The sequence below is a fragment of the Artibeus jamaicensis genome, unplaced genomic scaffold (genome assembly GCF_021234435.1).
Source record: "Artibeus jamaicensis isolate MK-2021 breed Jamaican fruit bat unplaced genomic scaffold, CSHL_Jam_final contig_233, whole genome shotgun sequence".
Taxonomy (NCBI): Eukaryota; Metazoa; Chordata; class Mammalia; order Chiroptera; family Phyllostomidae; genus Artibeus; species Artibeus jamaicensis.
Genome location: NW_026521486.1, coordinates 41,785,785 through 41,804,228, shown reverse-complemented (window position 1 = coordinate 41,804,228; position 18,444 = coordinate 41,785,785). Strand labels below are relative to the sequence as shown.

Here is an 18,444-nt window from a genome sequence, read left to right as displayed (position 1 = left end):
AAACGATTCAAGAAAGAAAGAGTGGAAATGTTACCAGACCCTATAGAAAAAATTATAACGAGGCCGCTGATGTCCTAAGCAGAGAGACTTGTTGTAGAATGAAAGGGCTGATGTAACTAACATAAAGACGTAAGAGAAGAGAACAAAGACTCTGTTTTCAGTAAGTTTAACTGTGAAGGGAAGGAACATAATGGGAGAATGGCCTCACTAGGCAACTGAGTAGAATATGGGTATACTGGAGAGCCATGATACCACACTCCACTTCTCCTTGACTTGCAGAATTCTTATTGCTATAAAATAAATACATGTACTCACTAACTGCTTGCAAAATTGTATTTATTTTTCCAGACTGGGTCAACAACAACAACAAAAAAATGCATTAGAATGAGAATTCACCTTTTGATTGAGATACAGATCTTTAGTTATTCTCACAAGTGGGTGATTAGTTTTGTTCACTTATAAAGTAAATGCCTGCAAGTTACAACCAGAAAGGCAATGTTAACAGTAAGTGGGCTCTCAGGACATAGATGAAGACGTTGAGGTATAGCACTTGTCTAAGCAAGAACACTTCGTGATGTGCCTGTATATGTAAGGTAACGTACTGCCATCCAGGCAGTCAAGAACAATTTCTCTCAACTCATATGCTTCATCTTGGCAGCAAAGGCAGGAATTTTTCAACTGGAAGATATCATAATCGTACCTAAAAAAATCAAAAATAAATATTTTTGGAATGTATTTTGAACTCAATTGACATCGATGCTCAACTGCTAAATCGTCTAAGTGATTGACCAAGCCTCCCAACCAATTTACTTTTACCTATACCTGTATTACATTTTTCTGATGCGATAGGTAAAGTCAAAAGAAAAAGAAAAAAAATTCAAAATGGAAATTTATAATGTCATAATTAGAGCATTATGATACAGAAAACAGATGTTTAAATATACAACTAAAACCAAATTGTTATTCTCCACCCATTAATTAATATGTAAAAGTGTACATAGAGGGAAAAAAGTAAAATGTTATATCTAAAGTGCATGTGACAATTTAAAAATGCACTTTTAGCAAGAGTATTTGCTTAAGTACTCTGTATTCACTGTATGAAAATACATTTGCCTAAATGTATTATGTCTGATATATATAGAAAGCTACTTCAAAATGAATCATTGCTTTTGAAAACGTTTATATTTCAGATCTTAATATTTTACATATTAATGTCCTGATCATTCGCTGTTGTATAAAATTTTTTCCATGTAATGTTTTGAAAGCTTTATTGCCCCCACAGTGTTACAAAATTAACCCACAGTATACACTCAAAAACTCACCTGGTGGTCCTTTTGCATTCCCCTACACATCTCGCCATCTCAAGTCTTTTCGTGCACCTGTTGTACGTGACAGTGACATTCACGAGTGAAGTCCTGCAGTTAGTATTACCTAAAACAAAGCAGATCAGAGAGTCAGAAGTGTTTAATATGAACAATGGCTAAACCTCAGTTTCCTTAATTCAACTAGAGAATAGTAATAGCTATTTCACAATATATTCCTTCTTGTAAACATCACTGGTCTTTTACTAGGGGGAATGTTGCAACCAACATAAATCAGTATATAGCACATTAGGTGCAAATATCCATTGTTAGTTTATGGATATATTAAATAGATTAGAATACTTGAAGTGTTATTAACACAGGATACCTTCTTTTAATAATCTGCTGTTTTGTTTTAAAGAAGCCATTTTTTCAACAGTTTACATTTCTTTACATGTGGAGCTTAATTTTACTTACATGTATAGCAACATTTTTTTGAATCATAGACTCGGTCTACCTATATGGGTGGGAGAGAAAGCAAAAAGACTAAAAATCTTTTGTATTTTTCTATAAATAATATAACATTTCTTAACTTACTGAAACAGTATCACACAGGGGGCAGATGGGACAGATGAACATGATGATCTCAGATCAGTAAGCACGAATGGGCCCATCAGTAAATGAATGGATCAAACAACTATGGTACATTTACACAATGGAATTCTACGCAGCAGAAAGAAAGAAGGAGCTCCTACCCTTTGCAACAGCATGGATGGAACTGGAAAGCATTATGCTGAGTGAAATAAGCTAGGCAGTGAAAGAAAAACACCATATGATCTTACCTTTAACAGGAATCTAATCAACAAAACAAACAAGCAAAATATAACCAAAGACACTGAAATAGAGAACAGGCTAACAGTGACCAGAGGAGAGAGGGGAGGGAATTTCAGGGGCAAAGGGGAAGGGTTTGGGGGAACAAGGTTAAAGGACACATGGACAAAGACAAGGGAGGCCTGGAAACAGGAGGGAGGTGGGGAGGCCTGGGGGTTGGGCCGGGATGGGGGTAAAAGGCAGGAAACTGTACTTGAACAACAACTAAAAATTTTTTTAAATGCAAAAAAATAAGTAAGCACGAATGGGAGGGAGTAGCAATAAAAATGAGACCGAGTATTTACACTAACTTTTGCAACAATGGATCAAAAGGGAAAAACAATATTTCAACCAATTTTTTTCTAAAATAAAATGCAAAGAAATAAAAAATATTACTCATTTTAATTGAAAAATACTTTAATAATGACATCACCACTGGACACTGTAAGTGTCTGACAGGCAGGCATTTTTACCTAACATATTATTGCACTCTTAAACTAATTAATGTATCAGAGTAAAAACGTGAAAAATGTTTAAATCCAACACTGGAGTACTAAAATAAAACTGTAAAACATATTATCAATTATATCTTCAGAAAGAAAAATAAGTTGAGCTTAAACCTTCCTTAATAACTTAAATTTAAGCATTCATTAATACAAAGCCTTCACCACATGTTGGGGAACAAAAATGAAGACTGTAGCACAAAGAACAATCTGAATAGTACACATACGTGGAATTCCATGAAAATTTTGTACCTTTATAGAAAATTATTAACCTAACCCCATAAGCCTTGAAAACAAACTAGGGTTTTTGTTAAAAATAGCAATATGCTTTCTACAGTAATTTATTTCTTCTAGAATAGCACTATATTAAGTTTTATACAGCCCAAAAATGTATCCTTGATATGAAAAATACACTTGATAATAAAAGGTAGATGAGATATCAGGAATGAAATCTATCAGAGGTCTAGTGGCCATGTAGAAACTTTACCAAATAAGGAAGAAGACAGGTTGTGCTTACATTGAATATGAGAAGTGAATCTTGCTGTTGATTACTTGAGAAGATAATTTACCTTTGCACACCAGGTCTGCTTTGGACAGTCTTGAACCGCTATGACCAAACCAGTCTCATTGCAGGAGTAGGAGACACAGGGGTTCTTAGGGTCCTCAAATGAAGCGCCAATCTGGGAGGTAGGGAGGGGGAGAGAACAAGGGAATTATTCATCTTCATTTCTATTTGAAGATGATAATAAAACCTGTTAAAAATTCAAATTCATGATGCTCGGTGAATTTCCAGGGGCACTTTCAGCCACTAGGTTAATATTTAAGAAGGAGTAGATTGAAAGCCTTCCATTTCCCAAGTATAAATCCAACTTTCTTATTGAAAGCAGAGAACAAGTCAAGATTTTCAAATTAAAATTCACATACTACTACTCTATTATACTTTTTAAGTATTTTGAAGAAAGGCTATTTTATTTGGAGCTGTGAATTGACCAGTTGTTATAAGTTTAAGAAAAAACAAATAAGAAATTCAAATGGGAAAAAATGGCATAAGGTAGGCTTATCAAAAATAACAAGTCACATTGTACTTCTGTCTTTGTTTGTGTTTCCATACATTTAAAGTTCTCTAGATTGCTTTATAATTTATTTATGCTCAAAATTCAAACATCTGTTTTGAAAATTGCATTTCTTTTAGAGCCTCAAACCACAAAATAAACTTTCTGGTCAATTAGAATTTTATTTCAATCATTTTCCATATAAATGATTAGAGGTACAAGATTTTCTTTGTTCACTAAACATCATAATATTTTAATGTTGAAAAACTGTCATAAATTCTCAAGTCAGGTCACCTTTGGACACTAACATTTTTTTTACAAAACTAAAAATTGGGTGTGATAAATGAGTTACCAAATTAAAAAAAACTCTCTGACTCTGTTTTTACATCTTCCCTAACATACCACACACATGAGTGCTTTATTTCAGATGTTTTAATGTTTAGTACCACCGATTTCAATGTATCAAAATCAGTTTGAGAATCAATTGGTTTTTGTGGCTTCCTGATAGTTTTTCTAAAAAGCTAAATTACTTTCCAGAAGGCCAACTCAGTTGTCAAAACCCACCCTTGAATATACAGTATTGCTACATTCACGTAATGAGATTCCAGTCTTTGGGGTTTTCTTATTTGATCTCTGACAGTTTGACCATCTGATCTTTCTGGCTATAATTACAGTTTAACTCTGTTCATTGATTTGAATGTTACAAAGTGTGTCTTCTCCATCTGGTGAGACCCATGGGGAATATGATTCAGAAGCTCCATTGCTGGGTGGTTAATGATCAAGTATATTTTCTCCCTTTGAAGCGAGCCATGCTGAGTGCAACATTTGACATTTCTTTTGAAATTGAATATCGGAAAAAATGAATTCTGCCTCACCATTACTTATGAAAATTTCATGTCATGAACTGAAAGGGCCTGCATTTATTCATAATCATATTAATACAAATAGAGAAAGTGGAACAATCTTTACCTCATAGTTGGTATTGTTAAATAAACATGTTCTTGGTTCTGAAAAACAAATACATTATTTTATACTAAAATAAACATTATAATGCTTTTTTATTTATAAGACAGAAATTGCATTGTGCATATCAGCCAATGACAATGTATATATCAGCCAATTACAATGTTTTTCCCATGACACCATCATACCCCTTTAATCTACTGATTATATTCATAACTGTTCACTTTGGTTTCCCCACACCAAAGACAGTAAATTTTAAGAGGGCAAGTACTGATTCTCTTTTATTTATCACCTCTATCTAGCATAGTGTTTGACACATTAGTATTTCTATAAATATCTTTGGAATGTATGAGTGAGGAAACAACGATTCAATTCAAATAACGTATTCTGAATACACACCGCAGTATCCGATTTCACAGCAGGTGTCATTATCTTGGAACTTTACCAGCCTCTCTGCAGTCTTGCATGTCGGTGGAGAAGGGCACTCCTTAGGCTTACACTCTACAGCATTTGCATTAGTACAGGTGCATTTGTGGCAATTAGCAGTCCAGATGTCTCCAGGCTTCAGAAACAAACCAAGGTTAGACTTCTAGTCAAATACAGGAGTGACGGCCAATTTGAATTAAGGCAGAGAAAAATTATGTACATACAGATTTCTCTTCTCCCAGTGGGCCATGGCAAACTGTTAACATGAAATGATAAATGCTGATTAAATTTGGCAAAATATAACCATCTGTTATTTGTAGATAACCACCAGGTGGACAATACTGTAATTAACATTAGGATTTCAGAGAGACAGAATTATGGAGAACTGTATGATGCTTAAGGTAGAAAAATCATATCCATCCACTTTGCTCAAACTTTCTCTAGTAAGCTCTCATATATTTCCTGGTTTTATAAGCCCCTCTAAAGGAGAATTCTTAATTTCTCTAGGCAGTAGTCCATAAATCTTATGGCTACTATCTTACAATCTGACCTCTGCTTCCATAATCCTACAAGTCACCAAGACTTTATAATGACCAGTCTCAAGGGCCTTCTCAGTTTTTCAAGATCCCTAGAATAGCTGACACTTGTAACTCTCAGCTTGAAAATGTTCTTCCTTCGGATTCAACACTGAAATTCTCCTCTCTTTTCAGCTCTTCCTCCTTCTTTTCATTTTGTCTCTAGTCATTCCTCTGGTACTTCCTCTCACCACAATGTCAAGTGTCCACTGTGATTATTGAGTAGACAGCTGTCAAACTTCTGGCTCCAGTCCAAACATCTCGAGGGAGGCAGACCCTGACCTCACTCAGCCCAATAAGCAGCATGCTGGGCAGTTTGTAAAAACATCAAATTCAATGTGCAAAAAAAAAAAATATTTCATCCGCTTGCCTCTAAAATCAGTTTCTCATCTAAACTGGCTTTTTCCTGGTAAGAATCAAACTATCCTTTCAATCATTTAAGCTTAAAATTTAGGAGTCATCTTGATTCCTTCCTTTCTATCACTTGATATCTAATCTATCGCAGTCCTGTATCTTCATACTCACTTGAATGCCTTCCTTTCCCAGTTCTATTTGTTATATAATAATCTAGGCTCTTATTATTAATGATGGAGCATACGCTGGCTTTTTCATGGGTTACCCTCGTTCAGATCTCTTCCTGATCCAGTCAACTCTCTATACTGTAGTTAGGATAACTCTCCCAAAACCTAATTTTCATCTCATCATTTCTTTGATTAAAAACTTCTAACATCCCTTTAATAGTTTTATAAAATATTATTTATTTTAGCATTCTATCTTCTCAAGTCTGCCCTAATGTGGCCCCAATCTACCTTCTCAACCTTGTCTTACTTCTTTCTTCATTTATATACCCTGGACTAGTCTGTATATTGTTCTCAAATTACAATTCCATGATGTATTTCACATTTCTTACTGTGAAATTTATTCTCAGCTTTATATAAAAATTGTCCATGTTTCTTTGAGAACCTCCCATCTCCCACTATATTCTATGGTCAAAGAAGACATTTGGGGGTAATTTTTGCCACTTTCTACAAAGCTTATCACTTTGGCTTGAGAACAGTAGGAACTCAAAACCCTCTAAAATTATTGAGTTTTGTTTAAGTTTAATTTTTCTCACTACAATTTACCTCTCAGAATAGTTGAAATTATCTAATTCAAAAAGATGCTCATGAGTGATAATACTTTGATCAAGATATATAATTACATAAAACACTTTATTTAGTTGGTACACTATTTTGACTGATAACATTTATTTGGTTTGGCTTCATCAGTTTGCGTGGAAGAAAACAGACTACTCTTCACTATTTGGTGAGTAAAAACAAAATTCATCTACTTTAAGTTTTTTCTGTTCTATAACATTTTCGTGGTGACTTTTACTAGCATGACCTCTGAAACTGATTTATAAGCATCACTGATGCAGAATGACGGGTTTTCAATGCAGGTGTTCTTACCTGGAGGCGGTGGAAGTGGTGCTGGACATCCTGTGTAAAACAGACAGCTCATATTAGTCCCTGAAGTTACTAGAATAGTTTTCAGGTAAACATTGCTACCTCATTACTGAAAATAACTAGCTACATTGCTAGTCTTAAAAAACACACATATTCCGATCTATCTTTTCTTTCTGGTCCTTGTGGCATTTGAAATTCCGTGACTAGTGAGTGTTCTCTCTGGATCACAAATTTTAAGGGGTGGGATATACGTGAACCTGAAGGAGAAATGAGAAAGCATCAAGGTAAACTTCTCTAACTTGGAGATTTCCTTGGAAGACAGTTCTGATGAAGAGGACAAGAAAATATATAATCAAAACAGGAAAAGAATAAGTCATATACAGGACACGTATAAGTATTTTTAGTTACCTACTTACTTAACCCACTAAGAACCTATATCTTTTAGTCTTCTGGAACTATTTCAATCTGGCTCTATCTCCACCCCCATCAAATGCTTTAAACAGGTCACATGTTTCTTTTTGAAGCTTTACACCTCACATATTTTGGTCAAACCAATAATTTACTGATAAATTTCAAATTCTGTTTTCAAGCAGCTAAAAATCAGATCAATACTTTTATTCTACATACCATGTAAATACTCTGGCCTAGAAGCAACAGAATATTTGAAAAGAACATAAATTTCTGCATTTTAGGTAGAGAGATGCCCACAAATAACAAGTACAGAAAAACAGAAAGGGAATTAAAGATGCGGGAGTTGGCAGGATCAAGCATCTCTCTTTACTGAGGGAGGCTAGGCTATTCCCCAATTAAGAAAGTTCAGCAGATTAGCAGAAACCAGCAGTAGGAGAGAGAAATCATCTATTAGGCATTAATATAGTAGGAAAATCTTCCCTGAACCAGAATTCCAAGAATTCATTGAAGATATTTGTAAGAGGAATCATAAAGGACAATCTCCTGCCCTGGCTGGCATGGCTTAGTGGATAGAGCACAGGCCTGAGACCCAAAAGGTCACCAGTTTGATTCCCAGTCAGGATACAGGCCTGGGTTGTTGGCCAGGCCCCCAGTAGGGGGCGCGTGAGAGGCAACCACACATTAGCGGTTTCTCTCCCTCTCTTTCTCCTTCCCTTCCTCCCTGTCTAACAATAAAATGAATAATATCTTTTTTTAAAAGGAACAATTTCCTAATCTTCACCTTGTTATCAGAATAATTTCTCCCCAACACCTATCTGATCATATTATTTTCTTGATAGAATTCTTACAGGGATCCCATTTGGTGTAAGGATTAAAGTATTGTTTGAGTTTGGCAATGAGGTTCGTGAACCTTCTTCTACTTACCTTTCCAATCTCATTTCTTCCCTGAACCTCATGGAGTCACTATCTGGTTGATTCCTGAATTCACTCATGCTGTCTCGTGTCTCTCTTTTCAAGGGCCGTTTAGGAGAATTCCCTTCTCACCACAGCCCTCATTAAACTCAATCACGTCCTTTCTGTTCCCTTCACTCAATAATACCAACTAATGGGGGAAATTAATATTCTCCACTCACTACACCCTTGAGACCATAACTGCTGCACATGTTTATAGGTTAATGTTAAACACACTGTGAAGACAGTTTCAGTGCCCATAATAATCCACAGCCCCCCACACACAAAGTAATAAAATGACAAGGACTGTGTTTTATTGATGTTCTTGGCTATTAGTGTCTGCTACAGAGTCGAACACATACAAAGTATCAAAGAAATGTTAGTTGAATAGGTAACAAAAAAATTAAGATTTTCCCCATACTGACTTATTTTATTTTCAGTTTCTTGATTTCCTGTTGTTACCACAGTGGTTTCTCAGGGGCAATGAAAGGAGGGTGTTGTCATTTTATTCATTAGAATGACACATGCAATCGAGTTTCTGCGTGTGTGAGTGTGCCGACAGCCACACAAATTCATCCTCAAGGAAAGCTTTGTGTGGATTAGACAATTCATTCCAGTCCATTCACTTTGGGGATTATTTTTATTCCATTTGACACTGAGGAGAAGCCTTCAGAATGAAATATTAAAAAATTCAGGAATAGAATTTCATAGTCTCACACTCAGAGATTTCCAACTAGGAGTTTTATTACTAAGTTGCCAGGAAAGAAGTTCTGGTGAAAGCCTAACCAAAAAACTAAAAAGGCCTAGGGGAAAAAAAACCCTGTTTGAACTTCAAAGTCATCTTCCAAAACGAAATTTAGCATCACTTCCTGGCCCCCCTGCCTGTGTCTTTCCCACCATTCCTCTCCCTCTTTGCGATGTAAATCGTCTTCCTGCCTCTGGCCAGCTTTATAACCCAGGATATTTTTTTCAAAGACCTGGGAGTCACTCCTTTAAAAAGTAATCATCAAGGATACACTTATATGCAGAATCTAATGAGCAAAATCAGCTAATAAACAAAATAGAAACAGACTCATAGATACACACAGAACAGACTGACAGCCGTTAGAAGGAATGGAGTTTACTGGGCTGGGAGAAAAGGGGAAGGAACGAAGCTGGTGGGACCTCAGGGACACAGGCAATGGCACGGCGATTAAGAGTGGGAAAGGGGGATGGAGGGGGGGCAGTAGAAAAGGACATATGGGGAGATACATGGTGATGGAAGGAGACTTAACTTTGGGTGGTGAACACACAGTACAAGGCAGACGATGCATTATAGAATTGTGCAACTGAAATCTGTGCAATTTTATTAACCAATGTCACCCCAATAAATTTAATAAAACTTAAAAAGGAAAAAAAGACTATATAACCTATCACAAAATTATGGGAGGATATTAGATTATTGTTAACACATTTAACTTAATTTTATGAAATATTTATTCTAGTTCTGTGAAATATGACATTGGAAACCTGATAGGAATTATGTTGAATCTATAGATTGCTTTGGGTAGTACGGATATTTTAATGAGGTCAGTTCTTCCTCTCCGTGAACATGGTGTGTGCTTCCACTTATTTGTATCTTTTTCAATTTCTTTCTTCAGTGTCTCATAATTTTCTGAGTAGAGGTCTTTTACATCCTTGGTTAGATTTATTATTAAATATTTTTGAGGCATTGTAAATGGGATTATTTTCTTAATTTCCCTTCCTTTTAGTTCCCTTTCTGTTAGTTGCGTATTAATATGCAATTGATTTCTGAATATTATCTTAGTATCCTGCTACTTCTCTGCATTGATTTATCAGTTCTAGCAGTTTCTTGGTGGTATATTTGGGGTTCCCTATGTACAGTATCATATCATCTGCAAATACTCATAGATAGAGAACAAGATGATAGCTATGATGGGGGAGGTGGGGGATTGAGCACAAAGGAAAAAGGGCTGCTGGACTTGGACATCAGTGTGGTGATTGTGGAGGGGATGGGGATATAAGGGGCCTAAAAGATAATGGGAAACACAATACAAATTTAAATTTTACAAAGAGATACCATATGCTATTGCTTCAGAGCTAGCCCTAAGACAGAAATTGTAGCACCAGTTTCCTCACTGATTTACCTGTGTTGGAACTTCCCGGTGAGGTGGTCCCGCCAGGGGCCGCTCCAGTAGAGCCTGAAAGCAAAATTGAAAGGCAACATTATGTACTTTCATTCCTATAATAAGAGTATATTCTAGAATAGGACAAGGAAACTACAGAACTTTTTATTATGTAAAGAGATCATTTTCAGGAATAGCTTGTTCCAGAATTGTTTTATGCATTTCCTAATGTAATGGTTCATTCTGAATATAAATTTGTCAGGCAATGTGCGGGCGGGGCGCTGTGGGGACTCACAAAGATAACATTCTTTTCTCTGGGGTCAATGCTGGATAGAAAGGCATTTTTCTTTTTTTTTTTTTTTTTTACCTGTTTGAATGCCAGTGACTAGGCTACTAGATTCCCCTAGAAAAAGAAATAAAGCAGGATTGACTGTCTGTTGAATTTTTTATTTGGATAACATATTGATGCTGTAGAAATTTTAATGTTCTAGAAAAGTTTAGACATGCAATAAAGAAATCCAGTGATATTGTATAATGTTAGCATAGTATCATGATTAAGAGGATGGACTTTGGAGCCAGATTGCCTGAGTTGAAATCTGCTGTTTATTTGCTGTGTCACGTTGGGAAAGTTAATTAATATCTCTGAGCCACAGATTTACTCATCTGTAAAAAAGAAATAGTACTTACCTCATAGTTTGGAGTGAGGGATAAAAGAAATAATAATGAGAAGGCTGTATGTAAAACAGCACTCTAAAGATTTAGTTATTTAGTTATCATCAGAAAGCAGAGAGGTAAAGAAATCCACCAACTCACTAGTACTGATTCCTGTGGTTCCACTGCCTCTAGAGGGCGATGTTGCTTCTAAGAGAGAGGAAAGGTGGAAAAATGTGAGCTGAAGGCCATTTAACATTCTGAGGAAAGTTAAGGGTGTACTCTTCTTAATGGAAGCACCACGGAAGATTCTCTCCAGCTAGCTGGCTCACCTGTGTTTGAACTCCCGGGTTCAAGTGCAGTGCGAGAAGCTACTGTAGTGGTGCCTGCAACAAGATGGTAAAGTCTGGTAATTGGGACTACTGGGAAGAGATGTCAGGTTAGTATTTTACTATAGCAGACTTAAAAGAGAGATCATGACATCTGAAGTTAAGTAAGGGGGGATTTCCTTCTTGTTAACCTACCTGTGTTAAAACCTCCGGACGTAATTGTTGTCCCAGAAAACTCTTCAGTGGTACCTAAAACGCAAAAAGTGAATGGAACAATAGAGCACTTCCTCCCTAGTTCATTTTGGCAGCACTGGTGTGACCCTAAAACACTGGGAGCCCTTCCCTGAAGACATTCTTCTCTAAAGAAAATGGAAAATAAAGTTCACAGCATTTTATTTCCCAGGTTCCCCTTTCACTATGCAGTAAAAGGGGAGCAGGTCTTTATCCCTTACCTACTTCAGCTCCGGAGACAGATCTACCTGGTGTGCCAGAGGTGCCTAAGAGAGGAAATGAAGCATCTTTAGTCTTTATAAGTAATAATGTTTGTTACAACCTAGAGCATTTTAATAATCAGTTGCCTTCATGAAGCTTTCTAGTAAGGGGAGATAAAAAGAAACAATAAACATTGTGTAGAAGTAAATGAGAGAAATTTACTTACTGGGGAGGGAGTGGGGAAGGTAAGCTGGGTAAGGAGGACTGGAAGTACTGAGGGGATGAGATACAGGCAATGTGCACTTACACCCATCGGGGGCAGGGAAGAGAACATATTTGCAAGCCAGACTACTGAGGACAATCTGGCTGAGACACCTGAGGACTTGGAATCCCCAAGCAGAATAATTATCAGGTTGACATCATACAATATAGCCTCAGAGAAACTGCAGGTCCCTCCTTCACACTCCTCCCCACTCATTTGATTACTGCAGCAAGACAAATAGACAAACAATGAGAGTCCTAGGTTTTGTCCTAAAAAGCTTACCTCCTGGCACTGTTCCTTGGGTTGTCCCACTGCCTTCTGTGTGAGTCGTGGCTTCTAAGAGAAGAAAACAAAGAGGAGTAAGGACTGGAGATGTAGACAGGACAAACTGGGCTTCGATGGGCTGGGTCTCTTGAGGGGACACACTCAGAACTTCAGACCTGTGTTGGAACTTCCAGGATTGGGTGTTTTGCCAGAGATGTCCTCCGTTGTACCTGAAATAAGAAGGATTTGGGTCACTAGGTCAGTTCATTGCCAATAAAAAAAATGGGCATGAGCTATTAAAAACAACAACAATAAAAACTTTGTTTCTCCCAAAGTAAGATTATTTCTCTGGATTTCCTAGTTTTGAGTCCAGCTGTAGATAGTCCATGAAACACTTCTTTCCTTCCACAAATTTGCAAAGACAGTCTACTACCACTGGATCTCTCTTTTAAGGTTAAGTTATAGTGAAGTAGATTTGCATGCAAATTACCTATATAACTGTCGGGGAATAGGTCCCAGGATGTCTTAGAGCACAGAACAAGGATGAAATGTTGAATTATCTGAGCTGAATTTCTTTATGTCAAATATTGACCATCTGCTAAATTTGTGCCCCATATTTAGAATATGAGAAACTCAAAGAGTTTCGATGTATTTCAGACAAAAATTTTAATTGGTGAGTTATTAGAGTGTACAATTAGTGCCTTAACAGAGCTCACCTGTAATTATTCCGACACTTGTTATTCTGTCATGTTCTACAGAAGTCGTGGCCCCTAAAAGAGAAGAAAGTAGAATACAGGTAGTTGAAAATTATTTAAGGACCACAGAAAAGTAGGGCAGTTCTCTTACACAGGAAAACACTTGAAGAGGAATCTCATCAAGACTGACCCATCAGAGTCCCTGCTACCTGGTTGACTCACCTGTGTTGGAACTGCCAGGGGCAACAGTTGTGCCGAGGGCCAGCCCCGTGGTGCCTGAAACACAGTGGGTAGACATCTTCACAGTGATGCTTATATGTTAAAGTCCTGCCTCTAAAAGGACCCTAAGTGCATCTATGTTATATCTAAGGGCCCTTTCACTGCCTCCTGATGAGGTGAAAATCATAGGCTTTCCTCTGACCCATATCACTAAGAAAGTAGTAAAAATATCGATAGTAACATTCCCAATGTAAGACACCCTCCACAGATATTCCATTCACTTAAAATGAAGAAGAAAGGTGGGTTTCTCCCAGGTTCACCCATGACACTCCCAGTTACTTGGCCTTGTGGTGCTGCAGTGGTACCTACTGTGTGGGGGAGGGAAACCAGAACACTATTTAAATGTGCCAAAAATATCGACGACCATTACTGCTCTTTTAAGAAAGGGAACCTATATGTAACAGGCATGTTTAAGACTTCATATCGCTTTCTCTTCTGCCCAGGTATCTAATATGCCCCAGTTCCTCTGACAGCTTGGCAATGCATATGCCATCAAGGAGGAACCCTCCCCTAGGAATTTCATCAACTGCTCTTCCTGAGAAAGCTACCGCTGTGAAGCTTGAGCAGACATTGAAAGTTATTGATAATATGTTAAATCAAAGGAAATACTGGGTAAATGCAACAATTCTGCAGGAAAGTAAACCTGCAAATGGGAGCTTGTGAAGAGCCTAACTAATGGCAAACCCCCACTGTGAGGTGAGCACTCTCACCAGGCCTGGCTCCTCTGCTGTACCTGCCACTGCCTACTGTTACCGCTGTGCTCTCTGAAGGCAGAACACGGGGAATGGTGAGAGCAGAGGATTTAGGATATTAGAGAAAAGAGTACGTTCCTATTTGGTCAGAACAAGAATACTAATTATATTATGTCATTAAATATGCAGACTTCTTTTTGTTATTCTACCTGTGTGGGAAATCCCAGGGATATTGGTTGCTCTAGAGAATCTTCATGTGGCACCAAAAATGAGAAAGATAAGGATATCAGCACAGCATTAGCTCCCTCTTCATTACTGATCTAGCTGCAAGATGTTTCCTTCGGATCTCTGTCTCGGAAGAAATTGAACTGTCCATGACCTTCCTCAATGCCCTTTCCTGACAAACTCTTCCTTATAGTGGCAATTGGAGATTCCTTTCCTATATATCCCAGTGAAAGAGAAAATAGAATTCATGTCACCCTCACCTGTTTTGCTACCTGACCCTGGACTCCCTGCAGTGATGGAAGTGCCTAAGAGAGAAAAAAAAAGATCATAAAAACCACATAGGGTATGCGTGCAATGAATAATACGAAAGAGGACATGTAATTTGTAAGAGGACATGAAAGTCTACATGAATTGGTTCACTGACTGAAGTTAGAGGTCCAAAGACTAACAGTAGCGCCAGAGGCTATTGCAGTGATACCTGAAACACAAAGGGTCTGACATCTTCCATGGGTTTCTTGTTTATCTCCTGAAATCTGCACTCCAAAAGCACTCTACCTGTATCTTTCTTTTAATGAAGGGCCCTGTCTCTGCTTCCTAATGAACTGAGAATCGCCTTTGTATGACCAATGCAAGTAGAAAATCTCCAAAACCTGTAATATTCTCAACATGACCAACAGTCCCAGGAAACCCACTTTTCCAAATATGGTTAAACACATGGCTTTAGCCTATATTCACCACTTACACTCACAAGGAAATGACACCAGGGAAATGCAAAAAATGAAATCAGTGTCCCAAAAAAATATTGCGATCATCACTGCCCTTATGAACAAGAAAATCTTTGCAGAGGATATGCCTGTTTACAAGTTCACATTGCTTTCCTCATTTCCCAGAGACACAATATGTCTGATCTGCCTATGGCATCTTAGTGATGTGTATGCCATCACAGGGGGGAGCTCTCATACTGCTTTCACCAGTAGCCCCTCTTTACAAAGTAGCAGCTATGAGACTGGAGGCCAGTACTGAGAGTCTCCCAAAGTCTGGGAAATCTGGGAAAACCTGGGCACAAGTGCAGACCACTCTGCTGCAAAGCACACACACCAGCAGCCAAGGCAAAGAAGACCCATCATGAATGGTGAACCCCACCCAAACTGCAGAAACTCTTTCTCACCAGGTCTGGATCCACTGCCAGAAGTGCCGCTGCCTTCTGTGGACGTTGTGGCCTCTGAAGGCAGAACAGAGTGAGTGGTGAGGTGGGAGGATAGAAGATCAAGGAAAGAATGACGTTCACCTGGTATCACAGCAGGCCTACTAACGATACTCCCAGTGAAAGTATTGAGATTCCATCTTGTTCACCTACCAGTGTGGGAACTGCCAGGTATAATGGTTGTCCTGGGGTATTCCCCTGGGGCACCTGTCAATGAGAAAAATGAAGGTATCAGCACAGCATGCTCTCCCCTTTCAAACTGAAGTAACCATATAGCGTTGAGCAAACACAAATAATTCCTGGGGCCTCTCTTTCTATAAGAAACCAACCGTCATTTCCTTTGCACACTTTCCTTCCCTGACTCACACTTTCCTCATTGTTGTTACTGGAGTTTTCCCTGCCAACCCCTGTCCCCTGCCGCTGAAAGTGAAAGGAGACCTTGTGCAACCCTCACCTGTTTCACTTCCTGTCCCTGGACTCCCTGGGGCAGCAGAGGTGCCTAAAAGAGAGAAGAGGCAGATTATGACTTTATCATTCTCAATGTCATTTATCCACCACTTGGGACATTTGGATATTCCGATGTTGAAGGTGGAACTTTGCATCCTCTCATAACCTACCTGGCTTGTAGGTTACCTCACCAGTCACATTTCTAAAATGTTTGCAGAACAAGTAGATGCTGTTGCATTGGGAAGCACACTTTGATCACCACTGTGTGAAGGGAAGGGGAGTCTGTGGACCACTGCCAAGCCCAGAGGAAAATGTTTAACAGGTGAGCACAAGCAGAACCAATGTGATGCAGATGAGAAAATGGAAGAGGTGCTTTACATTAACTACTTCATAAGGGGTAAGATGGAACTCAGTCAGGTTTGTTTTAATCAAAATTATCTGTGTTTAAGGAATAACAGTAATGTTTTATTCATGATACAATCCTTGAAATTTAGCCAGTGATGCACATGGCCAAGCATATACTCATATTGCTTTGGCTTTCTCTTGTTTTTTCCTTATTTGTTTTTTGTTTTGTTTTGTCTGGATAATCACTCAAACAAAACAAAATAAATGCTCTTAAGCATAGCCCAGGAAGTGGTGGAATGATTGCAAGAAGGCTAAAGATTCTGAGTTCTAATCCTGCTTCTGTCAGCTTTAAGAACCTTTATTATTTCCTTTTTAATTTCAGTAAGTAGACTACTGCATGGCTTTGTGTGTATTATAGTACATTATATATATGAACATAGTTCAGAAATGTTGGCATACCAGAGTGATATGTCATTAATATTTTACTGATAAATAAAGATGAATTATTGAATGCTTTCCTAAAATGGCCAGGTGACATGATGCAGACCTTGGTCCCCCCAGTATCTGATGCTGTACCCAGGGTGCAATGGTTCTGAGTAGCACAGAGGATGACCTGTGAGAAGAAGCTACGGGAGAAATAGCATTTGACTCATTTCTTTCTCTCACCATCTCTGAAGATCGTGTCACCTGTAGTTTTGGTTTTGGCTCCTGAGGTTGTACCTGCTGATGCTCCAGTGGTTCCTGAGGAAGGCAAAGGAAAAACAAACACATGCTAATACCAAGTGCACTGGCGCTATCGACACCCCAGGTAAAGCATTTGTATAAGTGTGAGAATGTGACCAACACTGTGGAACCAAGCTGTGTAAAAATACTCTACAGATTAATTACGCATAAAGAATACCTACATCTCTTCTTACTCATAAGTCAACTATCTCTATTTTGTAAAATATTGTACTTGGCTGCATTGCATGAAACTAGGTGCTTAGACGAGGCTGTGCACTGTGTTCTGAATACATGGACCTGGCACTCCAGGTATCCTATCTGGCTTGGAACTCTGTGAGCTGCCACTGGCTCCAGGCAAAAGCGTGGTGCTACCTGTTAACACAAGGACAGTGAACCTTCAACAGTAGCACACATTTGTTCATTCCACTAAAATTTATTAAGCAACATTATTTAGGCCTTTGCGTATGTCACTGACCAGAACATGCAAATATTTCTCCCCTATGTGACTCCATTCTGGCAGCTGGAGACCAGCAATGAATAATAAATATGACAGATAAGTCAGTTTGATATCTGTTAATGAGTGCTGTGGAAAATCATATATAACAAGGGGGCCTTGGCAAAGGCTTGCTTGCAGCTGGGCCTCATCCCTCCCATCCAACAGCTTGCTTCACAAGCTTGGGCCTCTGAAAATAATGACAGGGTTTTGTGAGGCCAGAGAATCCCTGGGCTGAGCTGGTTTTCTGACTTCGCATATAGTGTTCCCAGAAGAAAGGCAGGCACATGTCATCAGCCTGCCTTCCCATTCAGGTGTTCACCATGACCACACTAACAGAGATTGTACTGGAAGAAGAGAAGATGAAGAAGACTCAGACATAAACAGCTCACCCCCTGTAAGTCCTGCTTGACTTGTCCCCTTTCCAACCATTGAAGTTGTGGCCCCTGATAGAAAAAAAGAAGGGAAGACTGAAGTCTGGGGTGTAGGAAATTCACACTCTGTGTTCTTATAATATATTATCTAACATGCCAAAATCTAGTTTTTGCATGTGTTTTTTCATGTTACCTGTGTTGTAAGTTCCAGGTTCCAGAGTTTTTTCAGGGATTATGCCAGTAGTGCCTACAACAAAAAAGGGGGGTCATCACTAATTCAACTGCCTATTCACAACTTGATGCGAATAGAAACCTAAAGTCTCCATGTAACACCAAACTATCATTTTATGTTCCAAGATTTCATCCATACATGCCCCATGTAAAAAGGTTTTATAACTCTTTTTGA

The 18,444-nt window shown here is 38.4% G+C and overlaps 1 protein-coding gene across 1 annotated transcript in view; it reads right to left on the bottom strand.

Annotated features, from left to right (window-relative positions):
• Positions 1–433: 433 nt before the first annotated feature.
• The window catches only part of MUC19 (mucin 19, oligomeric), an 84,929-nt gene continuing 66,918 nt past the window's right edge, over positions 434–18,444 (bottom strand). Inside the window, exons 43-62 of the mRNA XM_053661428.1 lie at positions 18,232–18,285; positions 17,115–17,189; positions 16,111–16,155; positions 14,713–14,757; positions 13,479–13,532; positions 13,278–13,331; positions 12,738–12,791; positions 12,580–12,633; positions 11,799–11,852; positions 11,607–11,660; positions 11,437–11,484; positions 10,645–10,698; positions 7,139–7,168; positions 5,340–5,371; positions 5,089–5,251; positions 4,696–4,733; positions 3,244–3,354; positions 1,779–1,818; positions 1,323–1,431; positions 434–700 (exon numbers count right to left, since the gene is read on the bottom strand). Of these exons, the coding sequence (XP_053517403.1) occupies positions 517–700; positions 1,323–1,431; positions 1,779–1,818; positions 3,244–3,354; positions 4,696–4,733; positions 5,089–5,251; positions 5,340–5,371; positions 7,139–7,168; positions 10,645–10,698; positions 11,437–11,484; positions 11,607–11,660; positions 11,799–11,852; positions 12,580–12,633; positions 12,738–12,791; positions 13,278–13,331; positions 13,479–13,532; positions 14,713–14,757; positions 16,111–16,155; positions 17,115–17,189; positions 18,232–18,285 (1,352 nt within the window). The 3' untranslated portion in view covers positions 434–516. The remainder of the gene's footprint in view (positions 701–1,322; positions 1,432–1,778; positions 1,819–3,243; positions 3,355–4,695; positions 4,734–5,088; positions 5,252–5,339; positions 5,372–7,138; positions 7,169–10,644; positions 10,699–11,436; positions 11,485–11,606; positions 11,661–11,798; positions 11,853–12,579; positions 12,634–12,737; positions 12,792–13,277; positions 13,332–13,478; positions 13,533–14,712; positions 14,758–16,110; positions 16,156–17,114; positions 17,190–18,231; positions 18,286–18,444) is intronic.